Raw genomic sequence first — 16,307 nt, forward strand, 5'->3', positions numbered from 1 at the left:
CAAAGAATACTGCAGTGGGTAGCCTATCCCTTCTCCAGGAGATCTTCCTGACCCAGGAATCAAACCAGGGTCTCCTAGATTGCAGGCAGATTCTTTACCAACTGAACTATCAGGGAAGCCCAACATAATGTGACAGTTTCTGAAGCTGAACATACGGTAATTTTTTTCCCCTATTGTTTACATTATGTTTCAGAGAAGTTTTCCCCTGACTTTCAGTTGACCTTCAACTAGAAATTCCTTCCTAGAACTGTGACTTGAAGTTTCTCTCTCCAACAAATTTGGAAAACTCAGCAGTGGCCACAGGACTGGAAAAGGTCAGTTTTCATTCCAATCCCAAAGAAAGGCAATGCCAAAGAATGTTCAAACTATTGCACAATTGCACTCATCTCACACGCTAGTAAAGTAATTCTCAAAATTCTCCAAGCCAGGCTTCAGCAATACGTGAACCGTGAACTTCCAGATGTTCAAGCTGGTTTTAGAAAAGGCAGAGGAACCAGAGATCAAATTGCCAACATCCTCTGGATCATCAAAAAAGCAAGAGAGTTCCAGAGAAACATCTATTTCTGCTTTATTGACTATGCCAAAGCCTTTGACTGTGTGGATCACAATAAACTGTGGAAAATTCTGAAAGAGAGGGGAATAACAGACCATCTGACCTGTCTCTTGAGAAACCTGTATGCAGGTCAGGAAGCAACAGTTAGAACTGGACATGGAACAACAGATCAGTTCCAAATAGAAAAAGGAGTACGTCAAGGCTGTATATTGTCACCCTGCTTATTTAACTTATAAGCAGAGTACATCATGAGAAATGCTGGGCTGGAAGAAGCACAAGCTGGAATCAAGATTGCCGGTAGAAATAGCAGTAACCTCAGATACGCAGACGACATCGCCTTTATGGCAGAAAGTGAAGAGGAACTAAAAAGCCTCTTGATGAAAGTGAAGGAGAATGAAAAAGTTGGCTTAAAGCTCAACATTCAGAAGACTAAGATCATAGCATCTGATCCCATCACTGAATGGGAAATAGATGGGGAAACAGTGAGGCTGACTTTATTTCTTGGGGCTCCAAAATCACTGCAGATGGTGATTGCAGCCATGAAATTAAAAGACGCTTACTCCTTGGAAGGAAAGTTATGACCAACCTACATAGCATATTTAAAAGCAGAGACATTACTTTGCCAACAAAGGTCCGTCTAGTCAAGGCTATGGTTTTTCCAGTGGTCATGTATGGATGTGAGAGTTGGACTATAAAGAAAGCTGAATGCCAAAGAATTGATGTTTTTGAACTGTGGTGTTGGAGAAGACTTAAGAGTCCCTTGGACTGCAAGACGATCCAACCAGTCCATCCTAAAGGATATCAGTCCTGGGTGTTCATTGGAAGGACTGATGCTGAAGCTGAAACTCCAGTACTTTGGCCACCTCATGCGAAGAGTTGATTCATTGGGAAAGACCTTAATGCTGGGAAGGACTGGGGTCAGGAGGAGAAGGGGACGACAGAGGATGAGATGGTTGAATGGCATCACCAACTCGACGGACATGGGTTTCGGTAGACTTCGGGAGTAGGTGATGGACAGGGAGGCCTGGCATGCTGCGATTCATGGGGTTGCAAAGAGTCGGACATGACTGAGTGACCGAACTGAACTTCTCTCTGTCCTAATAAAGAATTAATGACATACCAAGAAATAACAAAGATAATCTAGGAAAATTCATTCCTTAAAGCAGCGATTCTCAACCTTGACTCAGTCTGAATTTCCTTCACTGAGAAATTGAACCAGCTTTTAAAAGCACCAATACCTGGTTTCCATAGTTGGGTTCAGTTCAATTCAATCGCTCATTCGTGTCTGACTCTTTGCAACCCCATGGACTGCAACACGCCAGGCCTCCCTGTCCATCACCAACTCCTGGAATCTACTCAAACCCATGTCCATTGAGTTGGAGATGCCATCCAGCCATCTCATCCTCTGTTGTCCCCTTCTCCTCCTACCTTCAATTTTTCCCAGCATCAGCGTCTTTTCCAATGATTCAGTTCTTTGCATCAGGTGGCCAAAGTATGGATGCCATGATCTTAGTTTTCTGAATGTTGAGCTTTACGCCAACTTTGTCACTCTCCTCTTTCACTTTCATCAAGAGGCTCTCTTGTTCTTCTTCACTTTCTGCCGTAAGTGTGGTGCCATCTGCCTATCTGAGGTTAGTGATGTTTCTCCCAGCAATCTTGATTCCAGCTTGTGCTTTATCCAGCCCAGCATTTCAAGCTTATATATCACTAGTTTGTAACTATTTCACAGATTCTCGTATACAGCCAGGATTGAGAATCACTTAATTTAACCTTCTTGACAATCTGATTGTAAATCAAAGAATACTTCTTTCTGATTCTATCTATTTTTAAAAGTCAATCTTTTCTAGTACACATAGATATTAACAAATACTTCTATGAGCAACACAAATGAAATCAGAAAAGCACAATTTGTCAACAGCTTTCATATTGAACATTTACGTACAGGGGCAACACTATTGATCCTTACTCCACTGCTGGCCCATTCCACAGCTAAGGACTTGGTGAGGTTGTAAACACCTTCTCTGGCAGCTCCGCTATGCCTTTAAAAGACAAAATACAAACATCACCATTAGTTTCTATTGGATATGTCTCATATCACCTAAACTGATAGGTATACCAGTGACCTGTCAGAATTCCACAAGAACATTCTTATTATGAGTCCCTGTCTGAGCTATAAAAAAGAACTAGGTCCTTCAATATTAACATGAAACCATAGCTAACTGCTAGTCAAACAAATCTCACATAAGTCAAGGCCCACATCTCCCTGTCTGCATGCGTGCTCTGTCATGTGCAACTCTTTTGGGATCCCATGGACTGTAGCCCTCCAGGCTCCTCTGTCCAGGGAATTTTCCAGGCAACAATACTGGAGTGGGTTTCCATTTCCTCCTCCAGGGGATCATCCTGACCCAGGGAATGAACATGCATCTCTTGCATCTCCTACACTGGCACGTGGATTCTTTACCATTGAACCACCTGGGAAGCCCCAAAGCCCACACAAGATCCCCCCCAAATTCCCACATGCGAAACAGAAATATTTTGAGGAACTTTTGACTATGAAAGAAAATAAACAAATTGGTAATTTGGAGGGTTACAAGTGTGGTTATTCTTTAAATCAATTTCAGGTAATAAGGTATATGAAATTCATATGTCAGGCTAGAAATAATGTCAAAATAACTTCTAGACATACCAAAATTTAAATAAATCTTAAGATAGTTCCAGGGAACAGGTTCAAAATATTTCAGTCTGCACCCATATGGTGCAAAAGGTAGAGACATACTATGGCTTAGAATTTCCAATTATGAAGCCTCAGAACCAAGCATGTAACCACTCCTCATTAGAGATGACCTCTAGAGCCCCAATTTCCTGATGAAAGCCCACCCCCACCCCAGTGTCGGCTGCAGAAGCCCTAGCAGGACTCCAAGCAGAAGCCAACAGCTCCCATCTGCCAGAGTTACCTGAGCAACCTCATCACCATCAAATGCAGCCCACACCTGTGTCACACTACATCCACCCGTCCCTGGGGGAATTCACACAGTGGGTTTCCTTGCTTGACACCAATGCTAGGAGGGGCCCTTCTGGAGTACCTCCCAGCTGGGCAGGGTCACAGGGTTACTGTCTTGCTTCACACTACTGGAAGCAAGAGGTGGGAACAGAACAGATGAGCGTCTGCGGGAAGCACAGTCAAGTCCGGGCCCTCTTCTGTGAGCGGGACCTAGAGGTGCTTGTCCCCTTGTCCTCATCCCCTGACCACCAGGGCCACCACAGAAGGTCCAGACTCGTGAACAGCCCCCTGAAACTGAAAGAGAGGCGTGTGGGGGTTGGGGGAGAGAGAGAAGCAGATGGAAGAGCAGAGACAGAAAGTACTCTGAATTTCAGCACCGGAAGCAGTCTGCAGAATGTGAGCAAGAGGCGGTTGAAGGGTAGCGGAATACACCCCCCAAAGTATGCTGCTGCTCTGGTGGAGTGATCATTTTCAGCTGGGGTCCCTTGAAAACACAGCAGATGCAGAGAGGGGCGTACTTTGAACTCCCCTTATTGGCCAAATGGAACCAAGTGTCAAATCCCCTCCCCGGGAGTCTCATCAACCAGGGAAGGCTGACTGTTGTCACAGGATGGGAGACTAGCGGTCAACACCACATCCGGACAAACATCGTCACCGACTATCATATCTCCCATCTATTCTTCAAAGCGCCCATCCATCTTTCCTAAAGATCATCTACTCCCCACCCCAAGAGGCCTATAACCCCTCTCCCCATTCCCTATTAAGTGAGAGTGAAAGTCATTCAGTCATGTTCGACTCTTGGCAACCCCATGGATTACACAGTCCATGGAATTCTTTAGGCCAAAATACTGGAATGGGTAGCCTTTCCCTTTTCCAGGGGATCTTCCCAACCCAGGGATCAAACCCAGGTCTCTCGCATTGCAGGCGAATTCTTTACCAGCTGAGCCATGAAGAAAGCCCAAGAATACTGGAGTGGGTAGCCTCTCCCTTCTCCAGTGGATCTTCCGGACTCAGGAATCGAACCAGGGTCTCCTGCATTACAGGCGGATGATTTACCAACTGAGATATCAGGGAAGCCCATTCCCTACTAAGATAGTGTTTAATCCTAAATTCAAAGCCCCAACAGGCAGTTACTCATTTTTCCCTGGATATCTCCCGTGTATACATGAGGTACACATGTGAATTAACTTCTGTTTGTTTTTCTCTTGTTAATTTGTCTTTTATTACAGGGGTCTCAGCTAAGAGCTCAGAAGGGCAGAGGGAAAATTATTTTTCCTCCCCTGCATAGTTCTCTCAAGGTTAGCTGATGAAGAGAAGGACATCTAATACAGACTCAGTGCAAACACAGCAGCATCTTCAGACCACATCTCCACACTCAAAGATCTACTGAAGAGGCTGGCAGAGAAGAGTGTGATGTCAGGAGGGAAACTGCTGCTGGATGGTGAGACCACCTCTGACAGGTACGACAGCCTGAAGCCCCCAGCTCTCTGCTTGGTCCATAAGGAAGAAAGGATATGCCCTTCCTCTGCAGTATTTGGCACTGAAGAAAACTACACAGAAATTGAAAGTTACTCTGGATCTTGAAATAGCACATCCCAATCTGTTTGTTTCTGGAGATTAAAAAAAATGGTGACATTTGTGAAGAAAAAGCAGAGAGTTTATCCAGAGAGATTTACTGCTTATCCAGTGTTGCAGTGAAAAGGAAGGGAAAAAAGAGTGAGTTTTTCTTTCCTTTCCCAGAAGATGGAGAGAACAGTGAACAGACCTGGTTACTCCTCATTTTTACTTTAACTGTTTCTAATTGGACTGCAAGGAGATCCAACCAGTCCATCCTGAAGGAGATCAGTCCTGGGTGTTCATTGGAAGGACTGATGCTGAAGCTGAAACTCCAGTACTTCGGCCACCTCATGTGAAGAGTTGACTCATTGGAAAAGACCCTGATGCTGGGAGGGATTGGGGGCAGGAGGAGAAGGGGACGACAGAGGATGAGATGGCTGGATGGCGTCACCGACTCGATGGGCATGAATTTGAGTAAACTCTGGGAGTTGGTGATGGACAGGGAGGCCTGGCGTGCTGCGATTCATGGGGTCGCAAAGAGTCGGACACGACTGAGCGACTGAACTGAACTGAATCTGTTCTGCCCCCATCTCTGCGTGGACCACATTCTGCACCTGCTGTCCTTTAACTCTGTGCTAATTACATCCTGAATTCGGTGCCACCTGCACAGAAGTCTCTTGCAACCACCCCCTGTGGTTTTTCTCTTTTTCCATTATAAAAAGAGGGCCGGAGTACAGTTCATAAAAGACAATGGATCCAACCACCAGGCTACCAGACTACCAGACCCAATTACTGGGCTATCTGATGCCAACCTATGACTGTTTTTGAAACAGTGCAAAAGGAAGAAGAATACAAGATCCTTATACCTTTATTCCTCATCTCCGATCCCTGACTGGTAGCCCTCATCTATATAATCCCCCAGATTCCTCTAGGAAGGCGGGGGCACAGCTCTTGAGGCATAAGCCTACTGTGTTCGCCCCTCCACTGGCTGAGGATTAAAGTCACCTTTCTATTTCCTCTAAACTCCCTGTATTTTTTTCTTCAGCTTCAACGGGCAGAGGAAAGTAAGATTTTGGAGGCATCACCAGTAGTCCTATGTTCTGAAGGATTTGATTCTGGCTGACATTGCTGGGAGTTCCAGGTGGGTGAGACACCTGAATGGACTGCAGGGTTTTTAAAAACACCCTTTCCAGGAAGGGAAAGTGACCCCCATCAAAACAGAACAGATGGTGGACAATTCAACTGCAGGTTGGTGACCATGTTATATGGGCACTGTTCCAGCCACTCTTCTTTTAAAGCAAAAGCCCAGAACGAAGGAAAGGAAGGGCATTTATCTGGACTACAAGTTCTGTGAGATTTCATTTCACCATCTGAATAACAAGCCTCAGAGCCATTCTTTCACCGAGAACATTTTCTGAAACACTAAGGCCTTATTTCTCTATCAGATGCGAATTAAAATGTCTACCAATCTGTGCAGGAAGAGATTATGAGTGATAAACCACCTTAAAGGCTATCACACTGCTTCATTTCCTTCCTGTAATTAATGAATAGGAGGTAAAATAATATCCAACTCTCAGTGAATCTAGCACTAACAAAATTTTTAAATCCTTCTAAACCTTAAAACATATAAATGAAATCATACATACATGATCTTTTCCATCTGGCTTCTTTCACTCAGAATATTTATTTTCAGATTTATCCACATTGCTGCATGAATCAATAGTTCACTTCTCATTTCTGAGGAATACATTATATAGCTATACCACAATTTGTTTATTCATTCATTCATTGGTAGGTATTTGGGCCACGAATTCTCTCTCCATGAGAGATAACAAGTTGTTGTTTGGCCTGTCTCTTGCCCTGGTAATTATTAACAAGGACCCAAAAGATCAGTAGGTCAGTCTAAGCTGCTTTGCATAGACTGTAATGGAAATTGGGCTACTCTTAGATGACACTGAAAATGTCAGGAAATGATCAGAACCAGAGAAGCATGTGTGAAAACAACAATGCAACTCGAACACACAAACAAGAGATACTCAGGTAGCCTTTTAACAAATGAATAGATGCTCCACTGAGATACTATATCTTGACCATCAGAGTTGGCCAGAAATTGACAAGACACATCTTTCATGAGGCTCTGAGGAACAGGCACTCTCATTCATTGCTGATGGGACAGCAAAACACAAAGAAACTTGCAAATGCCTAAGAGGATGCCTTTACCCTTCACCCAGCAATCCTAACTTCTGGGATGTACCCTGAAGATGCTGCTGCTGCTGTTGCCAAGTCGCTTCAGTCGTGTCCGACTCTCTGTGACTCTATGGGGTGTAGCCCACCCGGCTCCTCTGTTCATGGGATTCTCCAGGTAAGAATATTAGAGTGGGTTGTCATGCCCTTCTCCAGGGGAATCTTCCTGACCCAAGGATGGAACCCATATCTCTTATGTCTCCTGCATCTGCAGATGGGTTCTTTACTACTAGCACCACCTGGGAAGCCCACCCGGAAGATATACCTCTGCAAATATGAAGGAAGTATTTATAATGTTACACATTGCAGAATTATAATAGCAAAACATAGAAACAACACAAATTTCTATTAAATTTGAGACAATGTATACATTTGAAACAATCAATTTGAAAAGAAGTCTGTGACTTCATAGTGGTATACCAAAAAGTTAGTAATTATAATAACATATATTAAAGAAGTGATGGTTGTAATGTAAATAAAAGTCTTTCTACAAAAGAGTATCAGCTAAAGAATCCGCCTGTAATGCAGGAGACCTAGGTTCAATCGCTAGGTTGGAAAGATCCCTTGGAGAAGGAAATGCACTCCAGTATTCTTGCCTAGAGAATCCCGTGAACAGAGGAGCCTGGTGGGCTACAGTCCATGGGGTTGCAAAGGGTCGGACAGGACTGACTAAGCACTGCACCATCAACTAAAAAGCATAGAAGCAGTTATGAAACCAGAAAAACCAAACATCTTCACAGCCCCAGTGTAATGAGTGATTCACAAAAGGGTGAACTGCTGCTGCTAAGTCGCTTCAGTCACGTCCGACTCTTAGCAACCCCCTGAACTGCAGCCTACCAGGCTCCTCTGTCCATGGGATTTTCCAGGCAAGAGTACTGGAGTGGGTTGCCGCTGCCTTCTCCGAAAAGGGTCAACAGTGGTTGCTAAAATCATGATGGCAAACAATATTAACACAGTACCAAATTATTGCCTTATCAATTACTTACTAATTGTAGAGGAATTAAATGAAGTAAGATCACCATCTTACTTAATTAACAGGTTATCTCTGGGATGAAAGAGTACGGAGGACTTGACTTTCTACATTATATAGTTGTTTGTTTAAACTAGCATGCATAATTTAATACTAAGATAGGTCTACTTCACAAAGACAGAAATTCTATGTTGGAAAGTTTTTTATAAAATTTTAATTTAAAGAATTGGAAAGAATCAGAGATTACAAGATACAAAAAGAATCAGCATAACTCATTTTTTAAAAAACATCATACTCTTTAACAACTAAACTTGGTCAAGTAGCTTCCTGGTATGTTGTTTTTCAACTTTCTGTTTTGAGTAGTCTTTCAGGCTATTATGAAAGAATCAACTGTGCCAGTAGGCTGTTCATTCACTTTCTTTAAAAAAAAAAAATGTTAACCAATTATAAACCAATATAAAATAAAAAAGTTTAAAAAAATTTTTAAATCATTTTCCAAAATAAAAACTTATCAAAATCAGAATAAGAGTCAAATAGGTCAAATTCTATTACGGAACAATAATTTATTGGCAGTTCTATTTTAATCTGGATAGGTATATCCACAATGCTCAAAACTAAATTAGCATAGATTATATATGTCTATAGCATGACATAGATTGGTGTCATTTCCTCATTTTAACCAAAAAGATGTCTCCAGACACATTTAGTTACATCTGGATTAGGACTGCCAGATAAAATACAAGACATTCAGTTAAATGTGAATTTTTACAGGAGACAACAGACCATTTTTAGCATAAGCATGCCCCATGTGGAAATTCCCTGGCAGTCCAGTGTTTAGGACTCCACCCTTCCACTGCAGGAAGGCAGGGGTTCTATCCCTGGTGAGAGAATTAGAAACCCACAAGTGCACTGTGTGGCCAAAACAAACAAACACAACAAGAATGCTCCATGAGATATTTGGACATACTGATAAAAAAAATCACTTAACTGGGCCTATTACTGTTCTTACTTCCTTGGAAAATTGGGTAACCCTAATATGAATAGTCATGTTTTAGAAGTATGTTTCAAAGTTCAATAAATGGAATTTTAAGTACTGAAGTCACAATGCATTAAAGGGATTAACGATCTCTACTTAAGAAAATCGGTCTACCTACTCCCCAGCTATTCAACAGACAAACCCAAAGACATAGGAAGAAAAAATGTAAGTGCTTACGCAGCTCCTGGAAATCCATTTTTAGTAAGTACTATGATATTGACAATAGATCCTCCATGTTTTTTCATCCATGAGTTGTAAACTGCAGGAGACAGAAAGACAAAACTATTAAGTGGTGTCTTGACTCTTCCCTGATACCCTGTTACAGCTTGCTGCTTATTTATTTTTAAAATTCTAATTTATGTTTTCTTTTTATAAAAATATTGATTGAGGTATAATTTACATATCATAAAATTCTGTGCTTGCTTTGGCAGCACATATAGATAACATAAAATTCACCCATTTTCTGTGTATGCCTTAATAGTTTTTAATAAATACATGTCACCACAATCCAGTTTTCAAATATTTCTGTCACTCCAAAAAGTCCCTTTATGACCATTTGCAGTTCAACCCATCCCCAAGCAAACATTCATCTACATTCTCTTTCTATAGATTTGCCCTTTCTGAATATTTCATATATTTGGTCATTTGTGTCTGCCTTCTTTAACTCAGATAGTTTTTGGGAGGTTCATGAGAGTTGGACTATGAAGAAAGCTGAGCACCGAAGAATTGATGCTTTTGAACTGTGGTGTTGGAGAAGACTCTTGAGACTCCCTTGGACTGCAAGGAGATCCAACCAGTCCATCCTAAAGGAGATCAGTCCTGGGTGTTCATTGGAAGGACTGATGCTGAAGCTGAAACTCCAGTACTTTGGCCACCTGATGCAAAGAGTTGACTCATTGGAAAAGACCCTGATGCTGGGAGGGATTGGGGGCAGGAGGAGAAGGGGACGACAGAAGATGAGATGGCTGGATGGCATCACCGACTCGATGGACATGAGTTTGAGTGAACTCTGGGAGTTGGTGATGGACAGGGAGGCCTGGCGTGCTGCGATGCATGGGGTCGCAAAGAGTTGGACGCAACTGAGCGACTGAACTAAACTCCATATTGTAACACATAAAAGTAAAAATGTTACTTTTTATTACTAAACAGTATTCTATTGTGTGCACATTCCGTATTTTATTTACCCCTTCACCAACTGATGGAACAACTGGACAGTTTCCACTTTTGAGTGATTATGAATAATAATCAAGTCTTTGTGTGGACATATGTTTTTACTTCTAGTAGGGAGATACCTACGAGTGGAACTGCTGTGTCATATGCTAAATCTGTATATGACCTGGTAGCTCAGATGGTCAAAAAATCTGCCTGCAATGCAGGAGGCCCTGGTTCAATCCTTGGGTTAGGAAGATCCCCTGGAGAAGTAAACAGCTACCCACTCCAGTATTCCTGGGCTCCAAAATCACTGCAGATGGTGACTGCAGCCATGAAATTAAAAGACACTGGCTCCTTGGAAGAAAAGCAATGACAAACCTAAACAGCATATTAAAAGGCGAGACATCACTTTGCTGACAAAGGTCCATATAGTCAAAGCTATGGTTTTTCCTGTAGTCGTGTATGGATGTGAGAGTTGGACCATAGAGAAGGCTGAGCATTGAAGTGAAAACAAAGTGGAAGTGCAAGCCGTTCAGTTGTGTCTGACTCTTTGTGACCATGAACTACATGTTCCATGGAATTCTCCAGGCCAGAATACTGGAGTGGGTAACTTTTCCCTTCTCCAGGGGATCTTCCCAGCCCAGGGATCGAACCAAGGTCTCCCACATTGCAGGCAGATCCTTTAACAGCTGAGCCACAAGGGAAGCCCTATTAAATAGTGCTTGACTCTTCCCTGATACCATTCCAGCTTGCTGCTTATATTTTTTAAATCCTAATTTATATTTTCTTTGTATAAAAATATTTATTGAGGCACTGAAGAATTGATGGTTTTGAACCATGGTACTGGAAAAGACTCTTGAGAGTCCCTTGAACTGCAAGGAAATCCAACCAGTCAATCCTAAAGGAAATTAATCCTGAATATTCATTGGAGGGACAGATGCTGAAGCTGAAGTTCCAGCAATTTGGCCACCTGATGCAAAGAGCTGACTCATTAGAAAAAGACTTTGATGCTGGGAAGGACAGAAGGCAGGAGAAGGGGACAACAGTGAAGGAGATGGTTGGATGGCATCACCGACTCAATGGACATGAGTTTGAGCAAGCTCTGGTGGATGGGAAACGAGAGGGAAACCTGGCGTGCTGCAGTCCATGGGGTCACAAAGAGTTGGACACGACTGCGTGACTGAACAGTAACAACCAGTATTCTTGCCTGGAAAATTCCACGGACAGAGGAGCCTGGTGGGCTACAGTCCATGGGGTCACAAAGAGTCTGACGCGACTGAGCGACGAACAATCACGCATACGTGTTAAATCTACGCTTAACTTTTTAGGAAACTGCTGAACTGTTTTCCAAAGTGTTTTCACCATTTTACATTCTCACCTGAAATGCATGAGGGTTCCAGTTTCTCCACAAAATTATCTGGCTTTTTGGTTAAAGCCATTCTAATGGGTATACAGTGGTATCTTACTGAGACTTTGATTTGCATTTTTTTAATGACTTAAACAGTGTTAAGAATCTTCTCATGTGCTTATTCACCATTTATATATCTTATTTGGTGACATATCTATACAAATCTTTGGCCTTTTTTTTTCATTTGGGTTGCTTTTATAAGACTTTTTGTATATTCTGGATACAAGTCTTATCAGATATGTGATTTGGAAAACGTTCTTTCCAGTCTATAGTTTATTTTTTCATTTTCTTATTGGTGTCTTTGAAGCACAAACATGTTTAATTTTGATTAAGTCCAATTACAATTTTTTATTTAATGGATGTATTTTTGACTCTGCCTAACCCAAAGTCATAAAGATTTTTTCCCTTAATTGTTTCTAAAAGTTTTATAATTTTACTTCCTGCATTTAGGTACATGATCCTAATTTTGGACTTTCAGTTAACTTTTATTTATTATGTGAGGTAAGATTCTTTGGCATGTGGATATCCAACTTTCCCAGCACCATTTGTTGATGATACTATCATTTCCCCACAGAACTGCCTTGGCACTTCTGATGGAAATCAATTGATCATAAATATAAGAATTTAAAACATATTAGAGGGAATGGAGACAGAGTGCTGAACACACAGCAAAGTGATACTCAGGCAGCGCTTAGTCTACTTCTTCCATGCGGGACGTGTCATCATCTCCTTCCAGGGGAGGCATTTCCTCAGTGACAGCAGCACTGCTGTCATCAGCAGTGGGGTCATCCTCATCAATACCGAGACCAAGCTTGATCATCCTGTAGATCCTGTTGGTGTGTGTCTGGGGAACCAACTTGATTGGAGTCGCTGTCCATACATAGGGCTTGTTTTCCAAAGAAAAATATTGTTTAGAGCAGCAAACTTATAAGCCTGCTCAGGCATGTTGTAAAGCCGCTGGAAAAGTAACTTGGAGCAAGTTTTGTGAATGGAAATGTAGTGCTCAAGTCACATTCTGCTTTAAAAAGTTGTAACAAATACAGATGACTTAAAAAAAAATAAATAAGAATTTACTTCTGGATTCTCAATTCTGTTTCATTGATCTTTACATCTATTCTTATGCCAGTACTATACTGTCTCATCTTAAAATCAATAAACAGTTTTGAAATCAAGAAGTATATCTTCTTTTGTAAAATTGCTTTGGCTATGCTATTTTGAGTCCTTTGCATGTCCATATATATTCCAGGATCAGTCTGTCAATTTTTGCAAAAGGATTGATAAGGACTGCATTGAACCTACAGATCAATTTGGAAAGAACTACCATCTTAACAATACTGAGTCTTTCAATTCATAAACATAAAATGCCTTTCCATTTATCTATATCTTCTCTCATTTCTTTCAGCAATGTTTTACAGTTGTTAGCATATAAACCTTATACTATTTTGCGAACTTTATTTGTAAATATTTTATCCTTTTTGAGGGCAATTTGAAATTCAGGGAAACTTTCTATTCACACGAATCAAGGCAGTATTAGAGATGCACATCAGGATGCACTTCAGTGGAAGTCCAGTTTTTAGAATGGGAAGATCAGAGAACAGTTCAATACCTATTTCTATTAAAAGCTTGAGCAAAAGTAAGCATGTCTACCCACTATTATGTAACGCTTTCTAGTAGTCTCACCAAATCATAACACATGACAAAAAAAAAAAAAAGAGGTAAAATCACAAGAAAACATAAAATATAATATTTTTAAAATCTAAGACAATTTTTTCATACCATTTTCAAACTCCTGAAATTAGGATATGTCTTACTGCTGGTGACATCTTACAATTACAATTACATTGCTTTTACTTCCTTAATATGTATAATGATGATGCATTTCACAACTGGCTACATCTTTTGATTTTAAGAAATAGCACAGTACTTATTTTTAGACAGCCTGATTATATACCTAGAAAACCCAACAGACTAATTTGACAAACCATTATATAAAGCAACAAAATAAATTTGAAAAATTCTGTAAACTGACAATAATCCAGTCGAAAATACCTGGAAAAAAAAAAGAGCCCATTCAAAATAGCAACAGCCATCAAAAACACCTAGGCAGGCTTCCCTAGTGGGCTCAGACAGCAGTGAACCTGCCTGCAATGCAGGGGACCAGGTTCGATCCCTGGGTAGGGAAGATCCTGGAGAAGGGAATGGCTACCCACTCCAGCACTCTTACTTGAGAAATCCATGGACAGAGGAGCCTCGTGGGCTACAGTCCATGGAGTTGCAAAGATTCAGACAAGACTGAGTGACTAACACTCACTTTTCAACCTTAATAAAAACAAGCATATGAGATCTATAAGAACCACAAACCTTTGCCAAAATATATGAGTTCACTAATGAAAAGACATAATGAGGAGATGATACTTAAACATGCTGATTATTTCCACATGACTAATAAATTTAATACAATTTTAATCAAATTCCCAACAGGATTTTTGAAGAAGTATGAATATATAAAATTTATCTGAATACAATAAATGGTCATGAATAGCCAAGAAAAGTTTGGAAATGAAAATAAAGCAGTATACATGTATCAAATACATGTTTTTAATTGTAAAATTACTGGCTATTAGCACAAGAAAGGAAAATAAATTTATTTAAATTACCCTATATAGACTTTCTGCTGGGCTTCCCTGGTGGCTCAGATGGTAAAGAATTTGCCTACAGTGCAAGAGACCCTGGTTTGATCCCTGGGTTGGGAAGATCCCCTGGAGGAGGGAATGGCAACTCACTCCAGTATTCTTGTCTGGAGAATTCCATGGACAGAGGAGCCTGGTGAGCTATAGTCCATGGGGTTGCAAAGAGTTGGACATGACTCAGCGACTGGTCCAGTGGCTAAGACTCCAAGCTCCCAATGCAAGGGGCCTGGGTTCGATACCTGGTCATGGAATTAGATTCCACATGCCACAACTAAAAGATCCTACTTGCCACAACTAAGACCCAATGAAGCCAAAAAAGTAAACAAATAATTTTTTAAGAAAGAATTAATAATTAGTAAGTGCGAAGATGCAGAAACAAAGAATAGCTGTTGGGCTGAGAAACTGGTAAAAACTTATAAATCAGATACATAGCAGAGTCATCAAACTTCCAGTTCCCTGAAAGATACAGATGAAGGCTTGACACACATTCCTAAGTTGTTTTTATAGGAAGACCCCCACCAGATGAAAACTGCTGATTGCAAGCACGCATACACTAGACCGGTTGAAACCAAAAGATCAGTGATACTCAAAACTGCACCTGGACACCAACCAAGCTGAAAACTGTGCATGAGCTGATCATCTGCCCTGCAGTTCCCTCCCTAACACTGACTTTAAAAACTCTCCCTTGAAGCTTCCCTGGCGGCTCAGTGGTAAAGAATCTGCATGCCAACGAAGGACACATGGGTTCCACCTCCCATCTGGGAAGATCCCACAGGCTGCAGGGCAACTAAAGCTGGTAGGCCATGACTACTGAGCCTGTGCTCTCGAGCCCAGGAGCCTCAACTGCTGAGCCCAGGTGCTGCAACCGCTGAGGCTCGCTGCCCTAGAGCCTGTGCTCTGTAACAAGCCAGTGCAATGAGAAGCCTTCCACTGCAACTGGAGCAGCCCTCGCTCTCCACACTAGAGAAAAGTCGGAGCAGCAACAAGACCCGGGGCAGCCAAAAGTAAAATAAATACATAAACAAAGTTACGGGAAAAAACCCAAAACCCTTCCCTGAAAGGATTAGGGAGTTCACATCTTTTGAGCATAAGCTGCGCACTCTCCCCATACTTTCCTTCACTGCAACCCAACGTTCAGTTGCCTGGCTTCAACACACACAAGCGAGCAGATCCAAGTTTGGTTCAGTAACATATTCATATAGTTTCCTAGATTTCTGTTAAAACAAAATATTCTAGGCTTATCTTGCATATTTCCTCCCCTGCAATAAGCTGTTTCACTAAGGAATCCCAGTTCCTTTTAATTGGAGTAACATTCAGAGATCACATAAAGGATGCTAGGAGGACGCATTGTCACTGAATTAATAACTTTCTTTTCAGGGGACAATATTTCTAATCAAATTCCGGACTACAGGGGTTTTTATTCAGCCTCATCTGTCTACATTCACTTCTCCTTTTGCCAATGCCAAAAATCTTGGTTCTCAATTGTACTAAAATAACTTATTTACAGAGACAGGGAGGCCTGGCGTGCTGCAGTCCATGGGGTCGCAGAGTCAGACACGACTGAGCGACTGAACTGAACTGATTTACTCACTTTAGCCCACACTACACACCGTAAGTCTCAGAATAATATCGCCAACACTACTAGACTTTAAGGGAAATTCCAATATGATTATGTGATAATTGATCTTACCGAATT

The 16,307-nt window shown here is 41.4% G+C and overlaps 1 protein-coding gene across 2 annotated transcripts in view; it reads right to left on the bottom strand.

Annotated features, from left to right (window-relative positions):
* The window catches only part of PECR (peroxisomal trans-2-enoyl-CoA reductase), a 50,923-nt gene that overhangs the window by 21,893 nt on the left and 12,723 nt on the right, over positions 1-16,307 (bottom strand). For both annotated transcript variants that reach the window (XM_070458621.1, XM_070458620.1), the window contains exons 4-5: positions 9,539-9,620; positions 2,496-2,592 (exon numbers count right to left, since the gene is read on the bottom strand). In XM_070458621.1, the coding sequence (XP_070314722.1) occupies positions 2,496-2,592; positions 9,539-9,620 (179 nt within the window). The remainder of the gene's footprint in view (positions 1-2,495; positions 2,593-9,538; positions 9,621-16,307) is intronic.

This window comes from Odocoileus virginianus, chromosome 30, assembly GCF_023699985.2.
Source record: "Odocoileus virginianus isolate 20LAN1187 ecotype Illinois chromosome 30, Ovbor_1.2, whole genome shotgun sequence".
In the NCBI taxonomy this organism is placed as follows: Eukaryota; Metazoa; Chordata; class Mammalia; order Artiodactyla; family Cervidae; genus Odocoileus; species Odocoileus virginianus.